The 18,298-nt window shown below is 38.5% G+C and overlaps 1 protein-coding gene across 5 annotated transcripts in view; it reads left to right on the top strand.

Moving 5' to 3' along the window:
- Window positions 1–18,298, top strand: part of U2SURP (U2 snRNP associated SURP domain containing) — a 71,427-nt gene that overhangs the window by 49,172 nt on the left and 3,957 nt on the right. For 3 of the 5 annotated variants that reach the window (XM_070753360.1, XM_070753362.1, XM_070753364.1), the window contains 14 exons: window positions 489–593; window positions 788–854; window positions 1,745–1,908; window positions 2,253–2,415; window positions 2,842–2,921; window positions 3,404–3,491; window positions 5,147–5,269; window positions 6,460–6,616; window positions 8,055–8,150; window positions 8,368–8,434; window positions 11,115–11,277; window positions 12,435–12,545; window positions 14,557–14,681; window positions 14,997–15,173. In XM_070753360.1, the coding sequence (XP_070609461.1) occupies window positions 489–593; window positions 788–854; window positions 1,745–1,908; window positions 2,253–2,415; window positions 2,842–2,921; window positions 3,404–3,491; window positions 5,147–5,269; window positions 6,460–6,616; window positions 8,055–8,150; window positions 8,368–8,434; window positions 11,115–11,277; window positions 12,435–12,545; window positions 14,557–14,681; window positions 14,997–15,173 (1,686 nt within the window). The remainder of the gene's footprint in view (window positions 1–488; window positions 594–787; window positions 855–1,744; window positions 1,909–2,252; window positions 2,416–2,841; window positions 2,922–3,403; window positions 3,492–5,146; window positions 5,270–6,459; window positions 6,617–8,054; window positions 8,151–8,367; window positions 8,435–11,114; window positions 11,278–12,434; window positions 12,546–14,556; window positions 14,682–14,996; window positions 15,174–18,298) is intronic. The other 2 variants (XM_070753361.1, XM_070753363.1) reach the window with 1 other exon arrangement.

Below are 18,298 nucleotides of genomic sequence, written 5' to 3' on the forward strand. Positions count from 1 at the left end.
CTATAAAGAAACAGTTTATATGCTATCTTTTATTGAATCTTATGAGTTGTATTCATATTTATAAGAATTATGAATTACTTCACTCCAGAGGCTGTAAGCATACAGAATAATACAGTTGTCTCAGGTAAAAATAAAGAACCAGTGAGTTCTTGTACTGAAAACATAATCTAGGACAGTGTTTCCCAACTTTGGCAATTTGAAGATATCTGGGAGTTGAAGTCCAAATATCTTCAAGTTGCCAAGGTTGGGAAACACTGATCTAGGAGTTGTAGGACTTCTTTATACTCATGTTAATATTCAAAGCCATTGTCCAAATTTATTTTGGATGATGTAAGGTTAGAATAATTGTATAATTTAAGAATTTGGAACAATGTTCTTAACTATACAACAAAAATAATCTTTTTTCATTTATAAATGCCTTAGGTGATACATAGCTTGTATAATGTTAGGTTTGAATCAATTTTCCTTTAACTGTGTTGTTGTTGCAGGAACTTGCTTGCATTAATACATCGAATGATAGAATTTGTGGTACGTGAAGGACCTATGTTTGAAGCCATGATCATGAATAGAGAAATCAATAATCCAATGTTCAGGTATTTAACATTTTCATTAGTTCCATTTGGTTTTATGTATTATATAATTGTTGAATTGAATTTGTTATGTAGAAAATATTGTATTTATTTGTTGTTTTGATTTTGAAACTTTACAATATATTTTGCCTTACTTTTAGGATGTCTCATTTTTCTTTGTAGTTATTTATTTTGATTCTACTCTGCTTTTTGTTTAGGTTTTTATTTGAGAATCAGACTCCAGCTCATGTGTACTACAGATGGAAGCTTTATTCAATTCTACAGGTAGGAAATGTTTTTACAACAATTTTAATAGTACAGTGATACCTTGTCTTACAAACTTAATTGGTTCCGGGATGAGGTTCTTGAGGTGAAAAGTTTGTAAGACGAAACAGTGTTTCCCATAGGAATCAATGGAAAAGCGATTAATGCGTGCAAACCCAAAATTCACCCCTTTTGCCAGCCGAAGCGCCCATTTTTGTGCTGCTGGGATTCCCCTGAGGCTTCCTTCCATGGGAAACCCCACCTCCGGATTTCTGTGTTTTTGCGATGCTGCAGGGGAATACAAGCAGGGGAATACCAGCATCACAAAAATGAGCACTTCATTGGCAATGGAAGTCCGGAGGTGGGGATTCCCAGCGAAGGGAGCATCAGTGAAATCGCAGCATCGCAAAAACACCGAAGTCCTCGAAACCCCACTTCCAGATCTCTGTGTTTTTGTGATGGTGTGATTTTACTGAGGCTCCCCTCACTGGGAAATCCCACCTCTGGACTTCCGTTGCCAGCGAAGCACCCGTTTTTGCACTGCTGGGATTCCCCTGCAGAATCACAAAAATACGGAAGTCCGGAGGTGGGGTTTCCCATGGAGGGGAGCCTCAGGGGAATCCCAGCAGCACAAAAATGGGTGTTTTGCTGGCAACAGAAGTCCAGAGGTGGGGCATCCCAGCAGCAGTGGTGGGTTTGTAAGGTGAAAATAGTTTGTAAGAAGAGGCAAAAAAATTTTTTAACCCCGGGTTTGTATCTCGAAAAGTTTGTATGACGAGGCGTTTGTAAGACGAGGTATCACTGTATTAACTCTGCTTGCTGGATGACTGGGGGCTTAAAAAGAAGAACGGGATCTTAGAAAATCCAGCACTTGTTTTACCTTATTTAAAACGTTTGTTCTTATTTCTTAGGGTGATGCTCCAACCAAATGGAGGACTGAAGACTTTCGCATGTTTAAAAATGGTTCCTTTTGGAGGCCGCCTCCTTTAAATCCATATCTCCATGGGATGTCTGAAGAACAGGAACCTGAAGCATTTGTGGAAGAGCCAAGCAAGAAGGGTGCACTTAAGGAGGAGTAAGCATCTTTAAAGAGCCTAATGTACCTAATTTTTCTCTAGACCTAAAACAGACCATCTACAGTACTTCCCCCATATTTAGTAATACCCAATATTCAAATTCCATTTTAAGAAGATCTAATTGTATGTTTTGTTGTTGGAGCAACATTTCATAATCCCTTAATCAACATTTTTGGTTGCTGGCTAAAGATGAAAGAATATGTTCTTAGTTTCAGTAAAGTCAATCTAATACCAGATTGTTTTTAGTTACTTCGATTCTGAAATATAATATACAGAACTCATTTATAAATATAAAGGAAAAGATGTTGCTAAGTGTTCTAAAAATTTGAAACTGAAATTTTAGACAGAGGGACAAATTAGAGGAAATCCTGCGTGGGTTAACACCGCGTAAGAATGATATTGGAGATGCAATGGTTTTCTGTCTTAATAATGCTGAGGCTGCTGAAGAAATAGTGGACTGTATTGCAGAATCATTATCCATCTTGAAAACACCACTCCCTAAAAAGGTATGTTTGATCTCTACGTGATTTTAATTCTCACTGACATTGAATTGGCATTTATTGGCATGCCTGCGAAAGGACAATTAACATCTTTTACTAAATCAATAGTGTCTTGATTCAACGTTAAAATATGTTAATGGCCACAATCATACTATTCTAACAAAAATTTCAGTCTGTTTTTCTTTTTTAGGGGGGAAATACTCATTTTTAAAGTTTTAACTTTATTTAATTTTTCCAGTGGTTAAAAAAAATTCTGATAGTTTGGTATATTTCAACAGCACTTGGTACTGCATTACATTTTTTTAGAAAATAATTTTTTCTAAGTTATACACTGTATTTGATTTGTTTTATACTCCTGTTAATGGGGTAAAATGTTTCTCTTTTAATTCAGATTAAATTAGCAGTAGTTAACTTAATTCTATTTCTTTATAGATTGCAAGATTATATTTAGTTTCTGATGTGCTGTACAATTCTTCTGCAAAAGTTGCCAATGCTTCATATTACAGAAAATTGTAAGTGTAAAGTTTTAAACTCTTAACATGTGCAGGAATTGCCACATTTGGGGGGGGGGGGGGGAGGGGGAGTGTGCATTGCATTTTGACCAAAGTAGCATTTATGTCTTGATTTTTCTCTTTTGATCAGTTTAATTTTTCGGCTGTAACTTGCAGCTAGAGATAGCTAAAGAGTAATATTTTACTATTCTTTTTTTTAACCTGTATATGTGCGGATATAATATATTTTTAATGATGGATTGAAATACAGTTATAAAGCAACTGTTGTCAGGTTCCGAGTAATAGATCCATCATAGCTGACTACTACATCCCAGTCTTAAAACTCACTCAAAATTTGGCACCATTTTCCAATTCAGTGTTCAGAGTCTCTTTGCGTGGAAACTTGTGGAAATATTTATGTAATTCTTCATTAGGTTTGCTGACTTTCACAGTGCACTTCTTTATACTATAAAATGACTAACATATGAAAACTGTCTTTTCAGTTTTGAGACAAAACTATGTCAGATATATTCTGATTTGAATGCTACCTACCGAGCAATACAAGGCCATTTACAGTCTGAAAACTTTAAGGTATGTGCATGGTTATTGTTGACATGACATGAGCAGAATGCCTCAGTATTTATATAGTTAACAAATTTTCCAGGAGGACATAAAATATATTCAGTGTGGCCTACATATACAATAAATACCAAATACATAACACAAGTGGAAAAATAAACCTAGGCATTTGTGTATCATCATTAAAATATTAGGTGAAACTTACCTTCACCAATAACCAAAACATTAATATTGTTGATGCCAGGGCAAACACTCATTGAGAGAAATTTGTAAGTAGACTGCCATTCCCATATTAGAAAGTTAAATGATAACCTGCTTGAGAAATAATTCTGAGATAAAGAATAAGAATTTTTAACAGATTTGAAAAGACAGTGGCTTTCTCCAGAAAATAAGTTTTAATTTAGTTCTAATTCTGAGGATCTATTTTATACCAAATATCGCTTGCTGTGATGGCGTAGTACTTAGAATACAGCATTGCGAATAACTCGGTCCACTGCCAGGAGTTTGGTTTTCATCAGGTCAAGGTTGACTCAGCCTTCCATCCCTACAAAGTTGTTAAAATGAGAACCCAGATTGTTGCTGATTTTGTAAAGCAGTTAGAGAATACCACAAAAGCAAAGTATTATGAAGCGGTATGTAAGTCTAAATGCTATTGCCATTTTCAATTTTTCTAAATTAGTTTTGCTTTGATATTAAATAAGCAGTTTATATAGAAACAAATATAATACTTCAGTGGTCTGAATTGATGCTTTCATATTAGGTGAGAGGAAAGATATTAAGTACAGTGGAACCTCGACATACGAGCAGCTCTACTTACGAGCTACTCGAGATAAGAGCTGGGAGGGGAGCGACATTTTTGTTCGCCTCCCGAGCTCACATTCGGGATACGAGCGCCAAGGAGCTGTCTCCTGAAGCCGAACGCTAACTTCCGCTTTCGGCTTCAGGAGACAGCTCCTTGACGCTCGTATCCCGCGTGTTTTAAAAGGTTGCAGCCGGCCTGGGGGGCTCGGGGGGGTGCTGGCAAGCCCCCCAGGCCGGCTGCAACCTTTTAAAACACGCGCGCCGCTTCGCAGCTGTCTGCTGAAGCCGGAACGCTAACTTCCGCGTTCGGCTTCAGCAGACAGCTGCGAAGCGGCGTGCGTGTTTTAAAACGTGGCAGCCGGCCTGGGGGGCTCGGGGGGAAGCCCCCGAGCCCCCCAGGCCGGCTGCCACGTTTTAAAACACGCGCGCCGCTTCGCAGCTGTCTCTGAACGCTAACTTCCGCGTTCGGCGGCAGCGGTTTTTTTTTTTGTTGCACGGATTAATTGACTTTACATTGTTTCCTATGGGAAACAATGTTTCGTCATACGAGCGTTCCGACTTACGAGCCTCCTTCCGGAACCAATTAGTCTCGTAAGTCGGGGTTCTACTGTATTCTCTAGACCAAGCTATATTTAACCATCTTTTTAAAAATGTACTCTATTGAAAAGGACATTGAAACTAGAAATAGCACAATCAGCACCTCATGGTTTATCATTGTTTTCCAGTCAAAATTAGCAAATTCATCAAAACAGGAGTGACAGGAGTGACTATGCTGTAAAGACTCATGCTAAATAATTTGTAGCCTTGTATTTGTTGTTAAAAAGTTCTTCTCAATACAAATGACTAGCATTGTTTACTACTTTTAGCAACGGGTAATGACATGCTTCAGAGCATGGGAAGACTGGGCGATTTATCCAGAACCATTTTTGATCAAACTACAGAATATTTTCTTGGGGCTTGTAAATATTATTGAAGAAAAAGAAATAGAGGTAAGTATACGATAAGACCATTATTGATACTATTGATCTGGAAGCAAACGAAAACCTTAAAGGTAAAGGTAAGGAAGAGGTTTTGGCAGAGGTTTGTACTAGGACTCTAGAATATGAAGGCTTCTATCGGTTCCCAACTGAAACTCCCCGTTGATTTGAGGTTGCATAAACACATATTTTTCTGTTTATGAATGTTAACATTGTCCATACCTTTGCCTTTGAACTAGCTCATTTACCTGTTACGTATTGGAAATTGCTTGGAACCTGAAGCACGTGCATTGCCTCTTTATCAGTTTTCAGGTGTGTGTTTGGATATGAGAGGGAGAGAGAATTCTAAAATATCTGAATGTTTGAAATCAGCCTCTCACCTCTTCTGTATTATGGGCACAGTTGGAAAAATTAGGATCTTTAAAAGACAGTGTTATATAGGCAATTGTCTTAGCATTGTCCTAAATATATAGAACTTGCTTCAAGAGTTGTTAGAGCCAAGATTTTTTTAGTCTTATAGTCCTGCTGTTTCTTATGGGTACAAAGAGGAATAGTTTGAAGATTGAATTAAAAGTTGTTTCATTTTGTAATTACAGTGGAAGATACAAAATACTATGTGATGCTTAAAATGATTTCATTTCTCTTACCACACATCTATTAGTTGCTGTTTATATTGTAAATATTGCAAAATTTGAAATATAGGAGATGGTCTAATACGTTTATCTGATGTAAATCACAGATACTTAAAGTATCTGCTATTTAATCTTGCGTGTCTTTAAGAAAAAAATGTAATCAGACTAATTTCTGAGAATTTAAAACCACATGAATATGAACTAGCTTTGCACAGTGAGGATTAGATTATTCTGTGCTAGGTTGTACTCACTTGCACTGCATCTATAGCATCACTGTCTATTCAGATATTCATGCGTATCTACTTGTAAAATTCACTCATTTCTTTCTTGAGCTTGGATTTGGGGTTTATAGCACAGAGGTTTTGAAGTGTAGGCACAGAAATTGGTTTTTTTCTGTTTGGTATATGAGACATTGCTTTATATATGAACTGGCCCAAATTAACAGATCTATGTAAGGATTTAGAACTAAAGCCACAAGCTGGGGGAAAAATCCAGTGTGATGAAATGAAGAAGTAAGGACTTGAGAAAATACTTTGATTATATTTATTTCAGTGCATGTTTTATTCTCAGGAAGTACCTGATGATCTTGATGGAGCTCCCATTGAAGAAGAACTGGATGGTGCTCCACTAGAAGATATGGATGGAATTCCTATTGATGTTGCTCCAATCGATGATCTTGATGGAATCCCTATTAAATCAATTGATGATGATCTTGATGGAGTACCTTGTAAGGAACGTTCTAATTTACCACGTAGTTAGAAGTATACTTCCTATTATAAAATTATATTATATGCAAATGAAAAACATATTTTCTAATTACAATATTTACTAGATTCAATTTTAATGCAGATAATTGTAGGCTACATTTTAAGGAATACAAATCAATATAGTAAATAACATAGTTACTCTGGAGAAAGATCTTTCATTCGGAATTAATTTTGAAAGCAGATGAAAATTGATCTAATGCAAAATAATGTATATGTTTTAAAATCTGCCTAGATTTATTAACATTTCAGTTTTTGCAAATAAATCCAGAGTGGGTTTGGATGTTCAAATTTGACATACAGGCCTTTCTAGGGATTATAATATTTGTCTGCGCAAATGGAACTAATGGACTTTTTAGTTGACATATTTTTATATGAAGTTACTATACTTTGATGAATTATGCCTGAATTTTCAGAATTTTAAATGGTAAGATAAAGTTCCTTGTAGAGCTTTAAGTGCAACTTACCAGGAGGTTAATTTTATTGAATATGTTGGGGCATACTTTTCACTAAATACAGTGATACCTTGTCTTACAAACTTAATTGGTTCCAGGACGAGGTCCTTAAGGTGAAAAGTTTGTAAGATGAAACAATGTTTCCCATAGGAATCAATGGAAAAGCGATTAATGCGTGCAAGCCCAAAATTCACTCATTTGGCAGCCGAAGCACCCGTTCTCATGCTGCTGGGATTCCCCTGAGGCTCCCCTCCATGGGAAACCCCACCTCCAGACTTCTGCGTTTTTGTGGTGCTGCAGGGGAATCCCAGCATCGCAAAAACGGGCGCTTCTCTGGCAACGGAAGTCCGGAGGTGGGGTTTCCCAGCGAAGGGAGCATCAGTGAAATTGCAGCATCGCAAAAACACCAAAGTCCTCAAAGCCCCACCTACAGACCTCTGTGTTTTTGCGATGCTGCAATTTCACTGAGGCTCCCTTCGCTGGGAAACCCCACCTCCGGACTTCCCCTGCCAGCGAAGCGCCCATTTTTGCACTGCTGGGATTCCCCTGCTGGGATTCCCCTGCAGCATCACAAAAACACGGATGTCCGGAGGTAGGGTTTCCCATGGAGGGGAGCCTCAGGGGAATCCCAGCAGCACAAAAATGGGTGCTTCGCTGACAACAGAAGTCCGGAGTCAGGGCATCCCAGTGGCGGCGGTGGGTTTGTAAGGTGAAAATAGTTTGTAAGAAGAGGCAAAAAAATTTTAAACCCCGGGTTTGTATCTCGAAAAGTTTGTATGACGAGGCGTTTGTAAGATGAGGTATCACTGTATGTGTATAGATTCCTTCTTCCTTTCTGGGAAACATTAAACTTATAAAGTTTGGATTTTCTTATTGAAGTGCTCAAAAATAGAGCATACCTAGGGCTGTATTACATCATGTTTTGCATAATTCTTTTATTCAATAGTGGATGGATCTGAAGAATCTAAAAAGAATGAGCCAATATTTAAAGTTGCCCCTTCAAAATGGGAAGCAGTTGACGAATCTGCGCTTGAAGCTCAAGGTTAGCTCCTATTTAAGTCCTGTTATTTTCTTAGTTGATATTATTAAATATTTTCAGCATTCTATGTTTAATGTTAATAAAATAGTACACAGATATCACTCATGCTCTGAGTTATTGCCAATAAATAAAAGTTTAGGATGTAAGAATTTAGAATATCTACAAATTTCTCTTAAAATGTTTATATATTGACATTTTAATATAATAATTGTCATCCTAGCAGTAACAACATCTAAATGGGAGCTCTTTGACCAGCATGAGGAATCAGAGGAAGAAGAAAATCAGAAGTAAGATCGTTTTTCCCTAGTTACTCTACCTTAAGCATAATAAATCAAATAAAAGTTTTGTGAGCTGCATAAAACAATAGAGTTGCTTGATTACTTCTGGAGCCTATATTTTAGTTTATTTATTTATTTATTTATTTATTATTTAGATTTGTATGCAGCCCCTCTCCGCAGACTCGGGGCGGCTCACAACAAAGTGAAAACAATTTACAACAAATCTAAATTACTATTTAAAAATATTTAAAAGACCCCATTTTCTAAACACACATACATACAAACATACCATTCATAAATTGTATATGCCCGGGGGAGATGTCTCAGTTCCCCCATGCCTGACGACAAAGGTGGGTCTTAAGGAGCTTACGAAAGGCAAGGAGGGTAGGGGCAGTTCTAATCTCCGGGGGGAGTTGGTTCCAGAGGGTCGGGGCCACCACAGAGAAGGTTCTTCCCCTGGGGCCCGCCAACCGACATTGTTCAGTTGACGGGACCCGGAGAAGGCCCGCTCTGTGGGACCTAATCGGTCGCTGGGATTCGTGCGGCAGCAGGCAGTCTCGGAGATATTCTGGTCCAGTGCAATTAAGGGCTTTAAAGGTCATAACCAACACTTTGAATTGTGACCGGACGTTGATCCGCAACCAATGCAGACTGCGGAGTGATGGTGAAACATGGGCATACCTAGGTAAGCCCATGACTGCTCTCGCAGCTGCATTCTGCTCGATCTGAAGTTTCCGAACATTTTTCAAAGGTAGCCCCATGTAGAGAGCATTACAGTAGTCGAACCTCGAGGTGATGAGAGCATGAGTGACTGTGAGCAGTGAGTCCCGGTCCAGATAGGGCCGCAACTGGTGCACCAGGCGAACCTGGGCAAACGCCCCCCTCGCCACTGCTGAAAGATGGTTCTCTAATGTGAGCTGTGGATCGAGGAGGACGCCCAAGTTGCGGACCCTCTCCAAGGGGGTCAATAATCCCCCCCCCCAGGGTAATGGAAGGACAGATGGAATTGTCCTTGGGAGGCAAAACCCACAGCCATTCCGTCTTATCCGGGTTGAGTTTGAGTCTGTTGACACCCATCCAGGCCCCAACAGCCTCCAGACACCGGCACATCACTTCCACTGCTTCGTTGACTGGACAACGAATATAAGGGATAGTAGTAGAATCTACATATTTCCTCCAATATAAAAATATTGAGAAAGGAATGAGAAAACAAAGAATATCTTATGCAGTATCTATTGCAACTTTAACATCTGTAATTGAAGCAAAATGAGCAAAACTATTTCAACTCAGGTACACTTGCCAGAATTCATGCAAATACATTTTTCCCAAAAGAAATTTTGGTTGCATTAACAAAGTAAAAGTTGAACAGTACAACATCTTCAGTTCCATCTCTTATATTTTAAATAGTTGACATCAGTATGTTCTGATTAAGTCCTATCTCCTACTCCTTAAATACTGTGATTTATTCTAGATCTCCTGGGACAAAACTTTGATATTATGCTATTACAGTGGTCCCTTGACTTTTGCGGGTCCGACTTTTGCGGAAAGGCGATACCACGGGTTTTCAAAAAATATTAATGGAAAAAATACTCCGTGGTTTTTTTGAACACCATGGGTTTTCGTGCGGCCGCCCGATGTAGTCCTGTGCATTTTAACTCTCCTCCCCCAACCCAGCCATCCTGCTTCTTTAAATAAAAGCTCTGCTTCTGCCCCAGCCTCCCGATTCCTCCATTTTAATTTTCGGAGTGCTGGTACGCTCCACTTTAAGCTGAGCCTTGCGGGCAGACAAGACCAACCTAACTCGCCTGAGGGGGGAGGAGCTGAGGGCATTGTTGGGTCAGGGGGCCACGCGCTAATCGTGGGGATGGCTTGTGGTGGGCCCGTCACAACCCTCCGGTAGCCTCAGTGTCACCTCAAGCACCAAAGGACACAGCTGCCTCTTTTCTGCCGCCGCCACTTACTGCCTCCCGCCGACTCTTCTTCCCCCACCCACCTAAGCCATCTCCCTTAGTGGTAGCGTCCGACCTCCCAGCTGACCAGCCTGGAATCCCAGCTTCAAGTCCTGGCGTGGATCCCTCTTGCCTTGAGCTTCCCCTTCCCCTGCACACCGGTGCTGACCCTGAGCACCGGTGCTGCCGCCGCCGCCATGGGAAATGCTGGCAGCGAGCGCAGCAAAGCCCCCAGCTTGCCGCCCCATTGCCCCTGCGGGTTCTGGGGGTGAGTAAAACCAGGAATGGAGGAGGGAGGGGAAGGAAGGAAGGGAGGGAGGGAGCATCTCTACTTTGCGGAAATTTGACTTTCGCGGGCAGTCTTGGAACGTATCCCCCGCGAAAGTCAAGGAACCACTGTACACTCTACTGCATTTAAAATGTTTGGGTTTATAATCTTAACAGATTTTATATCTAATAAGATTTACCTTTTATGCTGTGTTTAGATATGAAGAAGAAACATAACAATACATTGTTTTCCTTGTCCTTTCCTTCCCCTTAATTATATATTTTCTTAGCTTTTAAAGTAGCATATAGATTGTATAATTGAAATACAAAGTGATAGGAAGTACATATTCTTGGAGTGCCATCAATGTTCTCTTATTTTATGATAAATAACTTCTTAGTAAGTGCTGTCTGTTGCAAACCTTTCTATTATAATAAATTAAGAGAATAATTGTGTTATTTCTCTTATTTTAAAGCCAAGAAGAAGAAAGTGAAGATGAGGAGGATACTCAAAGTTCTAAATCTGAGGAGCACCATCTTTATTCCAATCCTATTAGAGAAGAAATACCTGATTCAAAGTCGGCAAGCAAATTCTCAGAAATGAGTGAGGAAAAGCGTGCCAAACTCAGAGAGATTGAGGTCTGTTTGTAAAAAACAGGGATATAAACATAATTTGTGTAAATAGTGATAAATGAAATCAAGTGATCAGCAAAATGATTTAACAATGAAAATAGTGCTTCTACTGACAGTTGATTTGAAGTCTTTAGTCCTTTAGAAAGGAAACATATTTATAGATATGTTCATTTAAAATTTTTGAAAAGATTTATAATTAAAGTTTTTAAAAGACCCAGTGGATATTATTCACTTACTTAGATATTATCCCCTTAAAGCTGAAATATGTACAATATATTTATAGAATTACCGTAATATTTAATTTTTTTATTATTTTATTCTCTTTAAAAAACTGCAACGATATTTAGGTATAATATAAGTTAATCCTAACTTTATATAAATGAGTCTTAGGTGGTGTACATTATGTTCCTTATCTCATATGAACACAGGGAGAGAGGTACACTGAGAAACACTTATATCCAGTTCAACCTTGTACTTGATCTCCAAACAATAGTGAAGCAAGGTAACTTCAAAGTACATGAAGTTGGCTTGTTTCATTTTTGTCTCTAGATATTATTCAAAATTAAGTTTAGATAAATGAGCTTCTGGTTTTATAATGAAGATGGAAGAGGGGAAAAAGAAAGTCTGATAATGTAACAAAATAATACTAGTTTTATTACATGGGTTTAGAGATGAATCCATAGTTTTAAGAACTGGGGTTTTAAATGAGCCGGGGTGGCGCAGCAGGTTGAGTGCTGTACTGCAGGCCACTGAAGCTGACTGTAGATCTGAAGGTCAGCGGTTCAAATCTCATCACTGGCTCAAGGTTGACTCAGCCTTCCATCCTTCCGAGGTGAGTAAAATGAGGACCCGGATTGTGGGGGCAATAGCCTAGCTCTGTTAAAAAATGCTATTGCTAACATGTTGTAAGCCGCCCTGAGTCTAAGGAGAAGGGCGGCGTAAAAATCGAATGAATGAATGAATGAATGAATAAATGAATGAATGAATGAGTACGTAAAAAACTTGAATCTTGTTATGGGTATTTGTAATTGCAGAGCTGCTTAGAATGTTTCAGCCGTATATGTCATAGTTAATGACTAAATTAAAACAGTATTCTGCTCTTCTGACTTTTACAAACTTGCAGATAAGTGAATTTGGTTTTTTAAAAAAATGTTTTGTCTCAGTTGAAAGTAATGAAGTTTCAAGATGAATTGGAATCTGGTAAAAGACCGAAGAAGCAAGGCCAGAGTCTTCAGGAACAAGTTGAACACTATCGTGACAAATTGCTTCAGAGAGTAAGCAGTGTTTACAATTTAGAATTTTACATCATTTTTTAGTCGCTTGGATGAAGTATTTTAATAATAATAATAATACTGCCACCACCACTACCCTTTAACTATGGTATATTGTGACTTATACGAATAGTGAATTCAAGTGAGTTCTTCTACATACCTCACCCAGACTTTAGAAAAAGACATAAAATGCAAAGTAAGGAATTTTAGTAGCTTGACGTATAGCATATGTCCAATTCGTAAGTAGTCTAATACAAAAAGGAAAAGACGTAGCATACATTATTTATTAGTTATTTGAAGAAACCATTTGAAGAAACTGAAGAAAAATTGTTCTGGTTGGGATGGGATAAAAATGTAAGCTGAGCAGGAATCATCCTGTGGGCAAACAAACAAACAAATCAATCAATCAATCAATCAATCAATCAACATAAATAAATATTAAATTTCTTTCCCACTAAATGATATCTTATGGTTCCCTTGCAACCATGCCAGAATAGGACTTAAAAATCTGTAGTTAATGCTTTTTTAAAAATTGAAATACGGTTATGGAAAAAAAATTCCTTTATTATATAATGCCTATTCATAGGTCAATGCAGTTCATTGATAGCCCTCTCAGATTGTAGGTCAGTACAGCTTGAATGTTGTGCACAGATTTTATAATAGCTGTTCAGGATTTCAGAAAGTTACATTTTGCTATGTGGATCTCTGAATCTTTAAACAATTGGATATTAGTATATTCTCGTCTGTATACAAAGCCGTGTTCTGTGATGTATGCTTAAAGCTGTGTTTTGTACTAAGCTGTGCTTACGTTTATTTAGAGTATGACATGAAGACTCTTACATAAAGCATTTGCAATTAATAACCAATGTAAAATATTTATTTCCACTTAATACTTTAACTAAATTTGTTTAGTAATACATAATTTGGCTTATGTAAAGATACTTAGCTCAGTTCTCCTAGCACATAAAGTGATGGTTTCATACCAGTGCATTAAAGATGTTTGAAAACATGATTGTTTCACTTAATTTTAATAAATCATTTACTACGGGGAAACCACTAGTGTTGTTGGGCAAATAATTCAGTCAGGCAGCATGTTGTATTGAAAACACTGGAGATAGAACATCATAGGTAGTAGTAGAACCTACCTAGAAGCATTAATGATCTGGTTCTCTGTCCCTGTTTCACAATCTTGTTTATTTATTTATTTTTACACCAGTTGCCATTAGGAGAACTAACTTAGCTAAGATTGAAATTGTGAGTTCTTCAGATTAGGTCTTTGAACTTTTCTTTCTTTCTTTCTTTCTTTCTTTCTTTCTTTCTTTCTTTTTCTTTCTTTCTTTCTTTGTATGCCACCCCTCTCCGTAGACTCGGGGCGGCTCACAACATATAATAAAACAATTCACAACAAATCTAATAAATTAAATTTTTTTTAAAAACCCATTATTAAACCAGACATACACACAGCCATACCTTACATAAATTGTATAGGCCCGGGGGAGGGGGGAATGCCTCAGTTCCCCCATGCCTGATGGCAGAAGTGAGTTTTAAGGAGTTTACGGAAGGCAAGGAGGGTGGGGGCAGTTCTAATCTCCGGGGGGTGGCTGGTTCCAGAGAGTCGGGGCCGCCACAGAGAAGGCTCTTCCCCTGGGACCCACCAGACGACATTGTTTAGTCGATGGGACTTGGAGAAGGCCAACTCTGTGGGACCTAATCGGTCGCTGGGATTCGTGCAGCAGAAGGCGGTCCCGGAGATATTCTGGTCCGATGCCATGAAGGGCTTTATAGGTCATAACCAACACTTTGAATTGTGACCGGAAATTGATCGGCAACCAATGCAGACTGTGGAGTGTTGGTGTAACATGGGCATACCTAGGGAAGCCCATGATTACTCTCGCAGCTGCATTCTCCACGATCTGAAGTTTCCGAACACTTTTCATATATTCTGTACTTAGGAGGGCTTGGACTCAATGATCTCTAAGGTTACTTTTATAATTCTGTTATATTTTACATGTAGGAAAAAGAAAAGGAACTGGAGAGGGAAAGGGAAAGAGAAAGAGAAAAGAAGGATAAAGAGAAGTCTGATTCAAGATCCAAAGAGAAGAAGGAAAAGGAAGAATGTACACCAACAAGGAAAGAAAGGTATAATGCTTAATATGTCTTATTGCAGTTATATTTGCGGACTTAAGCATTTCAAAAAACACATTCTTTTTATTTCTGTCTCTATTTCTCTCTTCCTCTTCTACTCCTATGTATCAAATTTTAGACTGCAATCTCTTTATGTTTTATAAAAATATGTGCATGATGAGTTATTTTTCTTGCTCCATTAATTTAGATTTTTTTAATAGTTTTAGAATCCTAGCCCATTACAGTTAATGAAAGTATTTAATATTATATACATTGTTTTCATTGGGCCCTGCTTCAAATGTGATAATTTCCACTGTTTTTTTTCAAAAGGAAAAGACGACATAGCACGTCACCAAGCCCATCGCGCAGCAGCGGAAGCAGGCGAGCAAAATCCCCATCACCAAAATCTGAACGATCTGAACGATCTGAAAGATCTCATAAAGAAAGCTCACATTCTAGATCTTCCCATAAAGACTCTCCCAGAGATGTCAGTAAAAAAGCTAAGAGGTAAACTACAGCTTGTTTTACAGTTCATATTGTCATTTATTTTATTATCTAGTGCCATTTATAATCACTTCAATTTTTATTTAATAGTAAGATTATATAAAGTAATAAGAGGCAGGATAGAATCAGCTTACTATGGATCCAGAGAGAAGATTTAAATAAATGTTGGGTTACATTATAAAGGAATTAAAGGTATGAAGACCTGGGGATTAATTGGGATTAAAAGTTTGAAGATGGAAAAACTAAAAAAGCCCAATTAAACAATATGTAATTTATCCTGGCTTGAGTCTTGATTTTATTTAGGATGGCAGAACCACAGAAGCAGCACAGACAATTTAACATCCCTTTGGAAGGCTTATCTCAACTTCCTTGAATGTGCATGCTTGTTTTTTATTTAAATTGTACATTTTTCTTGGGTTACAGTGTACAGTCTGAGTACAATCTCTTTTAAGTACAGATAGTAAATCTTATATACACAATAAATATGAATATTGTTCTCAGATCCTATTTGCCATCGACTTCACTTATCACTTAATTGTTTGCGTTATTTAGTTAAAACCTCTGTTCACTTATCTCTCTATATAAATGTGATCTGTTTATAATATTATCAATTGATAATATAATATTATCAATTGATAATATTATAAACAGATCACATTTATAATCATAAAGTTTACTTGTCTTGATTATTTGATATTCATTATTCAATTATACAAATTACTTCATCTTTGTTTACATATCCACATGCTTCTATTTTCTAATCATTAATAAAATAATTTCCAAATTAAAGAAGTAATATTTTTCCCATTTCTAGTTTCTATCTTTATACTTGTTCTTAATAGAACAAGTCCTGTATTAAACAGTATTTTACTATTCCTCACCTCTTGTCTACTTTCATATCTCCAACTCTTACTGACTTTTTGGCACATCTCCCATACTCCTCCATTGAGGTCTTATATCTTCTTGTCTCATTCATGTTTGATCTAAGTATTTCTTCTATTTCTGCTGCTTGTTGACTCTTTAGAGCCTTCAGTACATCTTTCAATAATCTTTTCCTCTTTCTTGTACTTTTTGATCTCTTGAAATGTACTTTACCTTTTCTATTCCATCAGTTACTAATTCATTTTTATCATTTGGTATCATTTCTCGTCTTTCTTCCCCTGTCTTTTCCTTTATTCTTTCTTTTTCCTCTTCTACTTCTTGTGTTTCCAAATCATTGTTCAGTGTCATTTGCTCATGAATTTCTGGTCTCGCAACTACGTCATGTATCAATTCTTTTATCTCTCTATGATTCCTTGTCATCATTTTCTGCATACCTTGGAACATCAATAGTCTTTTAATTATACACTTATTTCCTCCCCATTTTGCCTGATAAACCCAGTGATTTATTCAAAATCCCACTATCCCAATATTTATCACACCAAGATAGCCAATATTAGAGCAATTCAATCAATCACTCCATTAAATAGTGTCTTAACAATTTCCACTTTGTTTCAAAACTCCAAGCTGTTTCACATGCTGTCCAGCATGTTTATAATACTTGAGGTTCTGAAAGTTGGATGTTTTCACAGTCTGTCTCCAAGCACCAAATATAATCAGTTTGTAGGTGATATTTTGTGTATTCTAGCCAATCTAGCCAAGATATAACATCTTTCACTTCTTTTGACTTTCTTCAGCTCTCAAATTGCCTTCCCAGCCAGTAGGTGTTTCGGATTTATTTGCTGTAAATAAAATGTCTCCAAAAATATTTTCCAATAATTTTCCAAAGCCCTTCAACTCAAGATGGTATTAAAAATATAATCCAGAATTTTGAAACAATTTAGGTTGCTAAAAACTAGGCAAACCAGATTCCTTTACCTTTAATATTATTTCTATCTATAATTTCTTCTCTTTTTTTTGAAACTGACGGTAGCTCCCAATCTTAGTCGGCACTATTTATACCTCCGTTGACTTTCGAAAGGAGGGTCTTTTAGAGAAATTTCCACAGCAAGAGCTGGAAAAGTTCTTACCCAGACCAAACACAGTTACAAGTTCTTTCCTTTCTTCTCTTCCATTTTAACTGTCATGGCTTTGGGATGTCCATAATGGCCGTCTTCCGTTTGACGATTCAAGGAGCTTTCTTTGGGTCAAGCGAGGAGACTCTGTTCTTCTCGTGATCACTGAGTGGCCCTCTATCTTCATCACCCATATAGGGTGACTTTCAGCCCAGGGTGAAATGCTACTGGTTTGGACCAGTTCGTCCTAAACCAATAGTGGTGGCTGTCTTTAATTTGGAGAACTGGTAGTGATGGCTGGCCGACCATGCCCCTTGAACCAGTCCCCTGGTCGCTGCTTGTTCGCCCTGCCCTGTGCAGTCTCCGCTCTGCAGCTTGTCTGCCTGAAGCGCTGCACTCCTGAGTTGCCTGCCAGATAAGCCTGTGAAGTCTACCTAGCTGTCCTGCCTCCCCCTCCCATTCCAGCCTCCCGTCCTTACTCCATTCCTTGTGGCCCGCAGCCATAACATGCTTTCCAGCCTTCCACATTATCTTCCTGGCAGGCAGGAAAGCATGTCAGGGCAGCGGCGAAGGCAGGTGGCAGCCTATTCCCTTCCCCACAGCCCCAAAATGCTTTCTTGCCTTTTACATGGCTTTCCCAGCAGTCCCCCACTCCCGCTTGCCTTTTGAGTTCGGCGTCTAGCCTGGCTGGCCGGTGAGTGAGCAGAGGAGGCTTGGTGGAGACACAGCTGTGAAACAAAAGCTAATGGCACTGGGAGGGCAGGCGCCAGGCCGATGTCCCAGGGCTGCTGCATATGTGCAGCACCTGCCCTCCCGGAAACCCCCCATGGTAGTTCCCTTTGCTTTCGTTTTCTGGAAGGAGAAGGAAGAAAATGAACCGCTGCACTTGGGGAGGCCAGGTCGACATCTACAGCCAGGCCAGCAGGGAGGGTAGCAAGAGTGGCTGGTTGTTCCAGGAAGGGCCGGGTGTTTCCATCAGATGCAAACATTGATATTTGGGTATACAAATCGTGTTAAAGGGTGAGGTATTGATGGTTGCCTGGAAGGAAAACCAACTGAGCACGAGACGGAGCGCGTGCGGCTGGCCCTTGCAATGACATAATCCTGTCATGATCCGCCTATGAAGTCTTTGTC

This window comes from Erythrolamprus reginae, chromosome 5 (assembly GCF_031021105.1).
Source record: "Erythrolamprus reginae isolate rEryReg1 chromosome 5, rEryReg1.hap1, whole genome shotgun sequence".
NCBI classification, from domain to species: domain Eukaryota; kingdom Metazoa; phylum Chordata; class Lepidosauria; order Squamata; family Dipsadidae; genus Erythrolamprus; species Erythrolamprus reginae.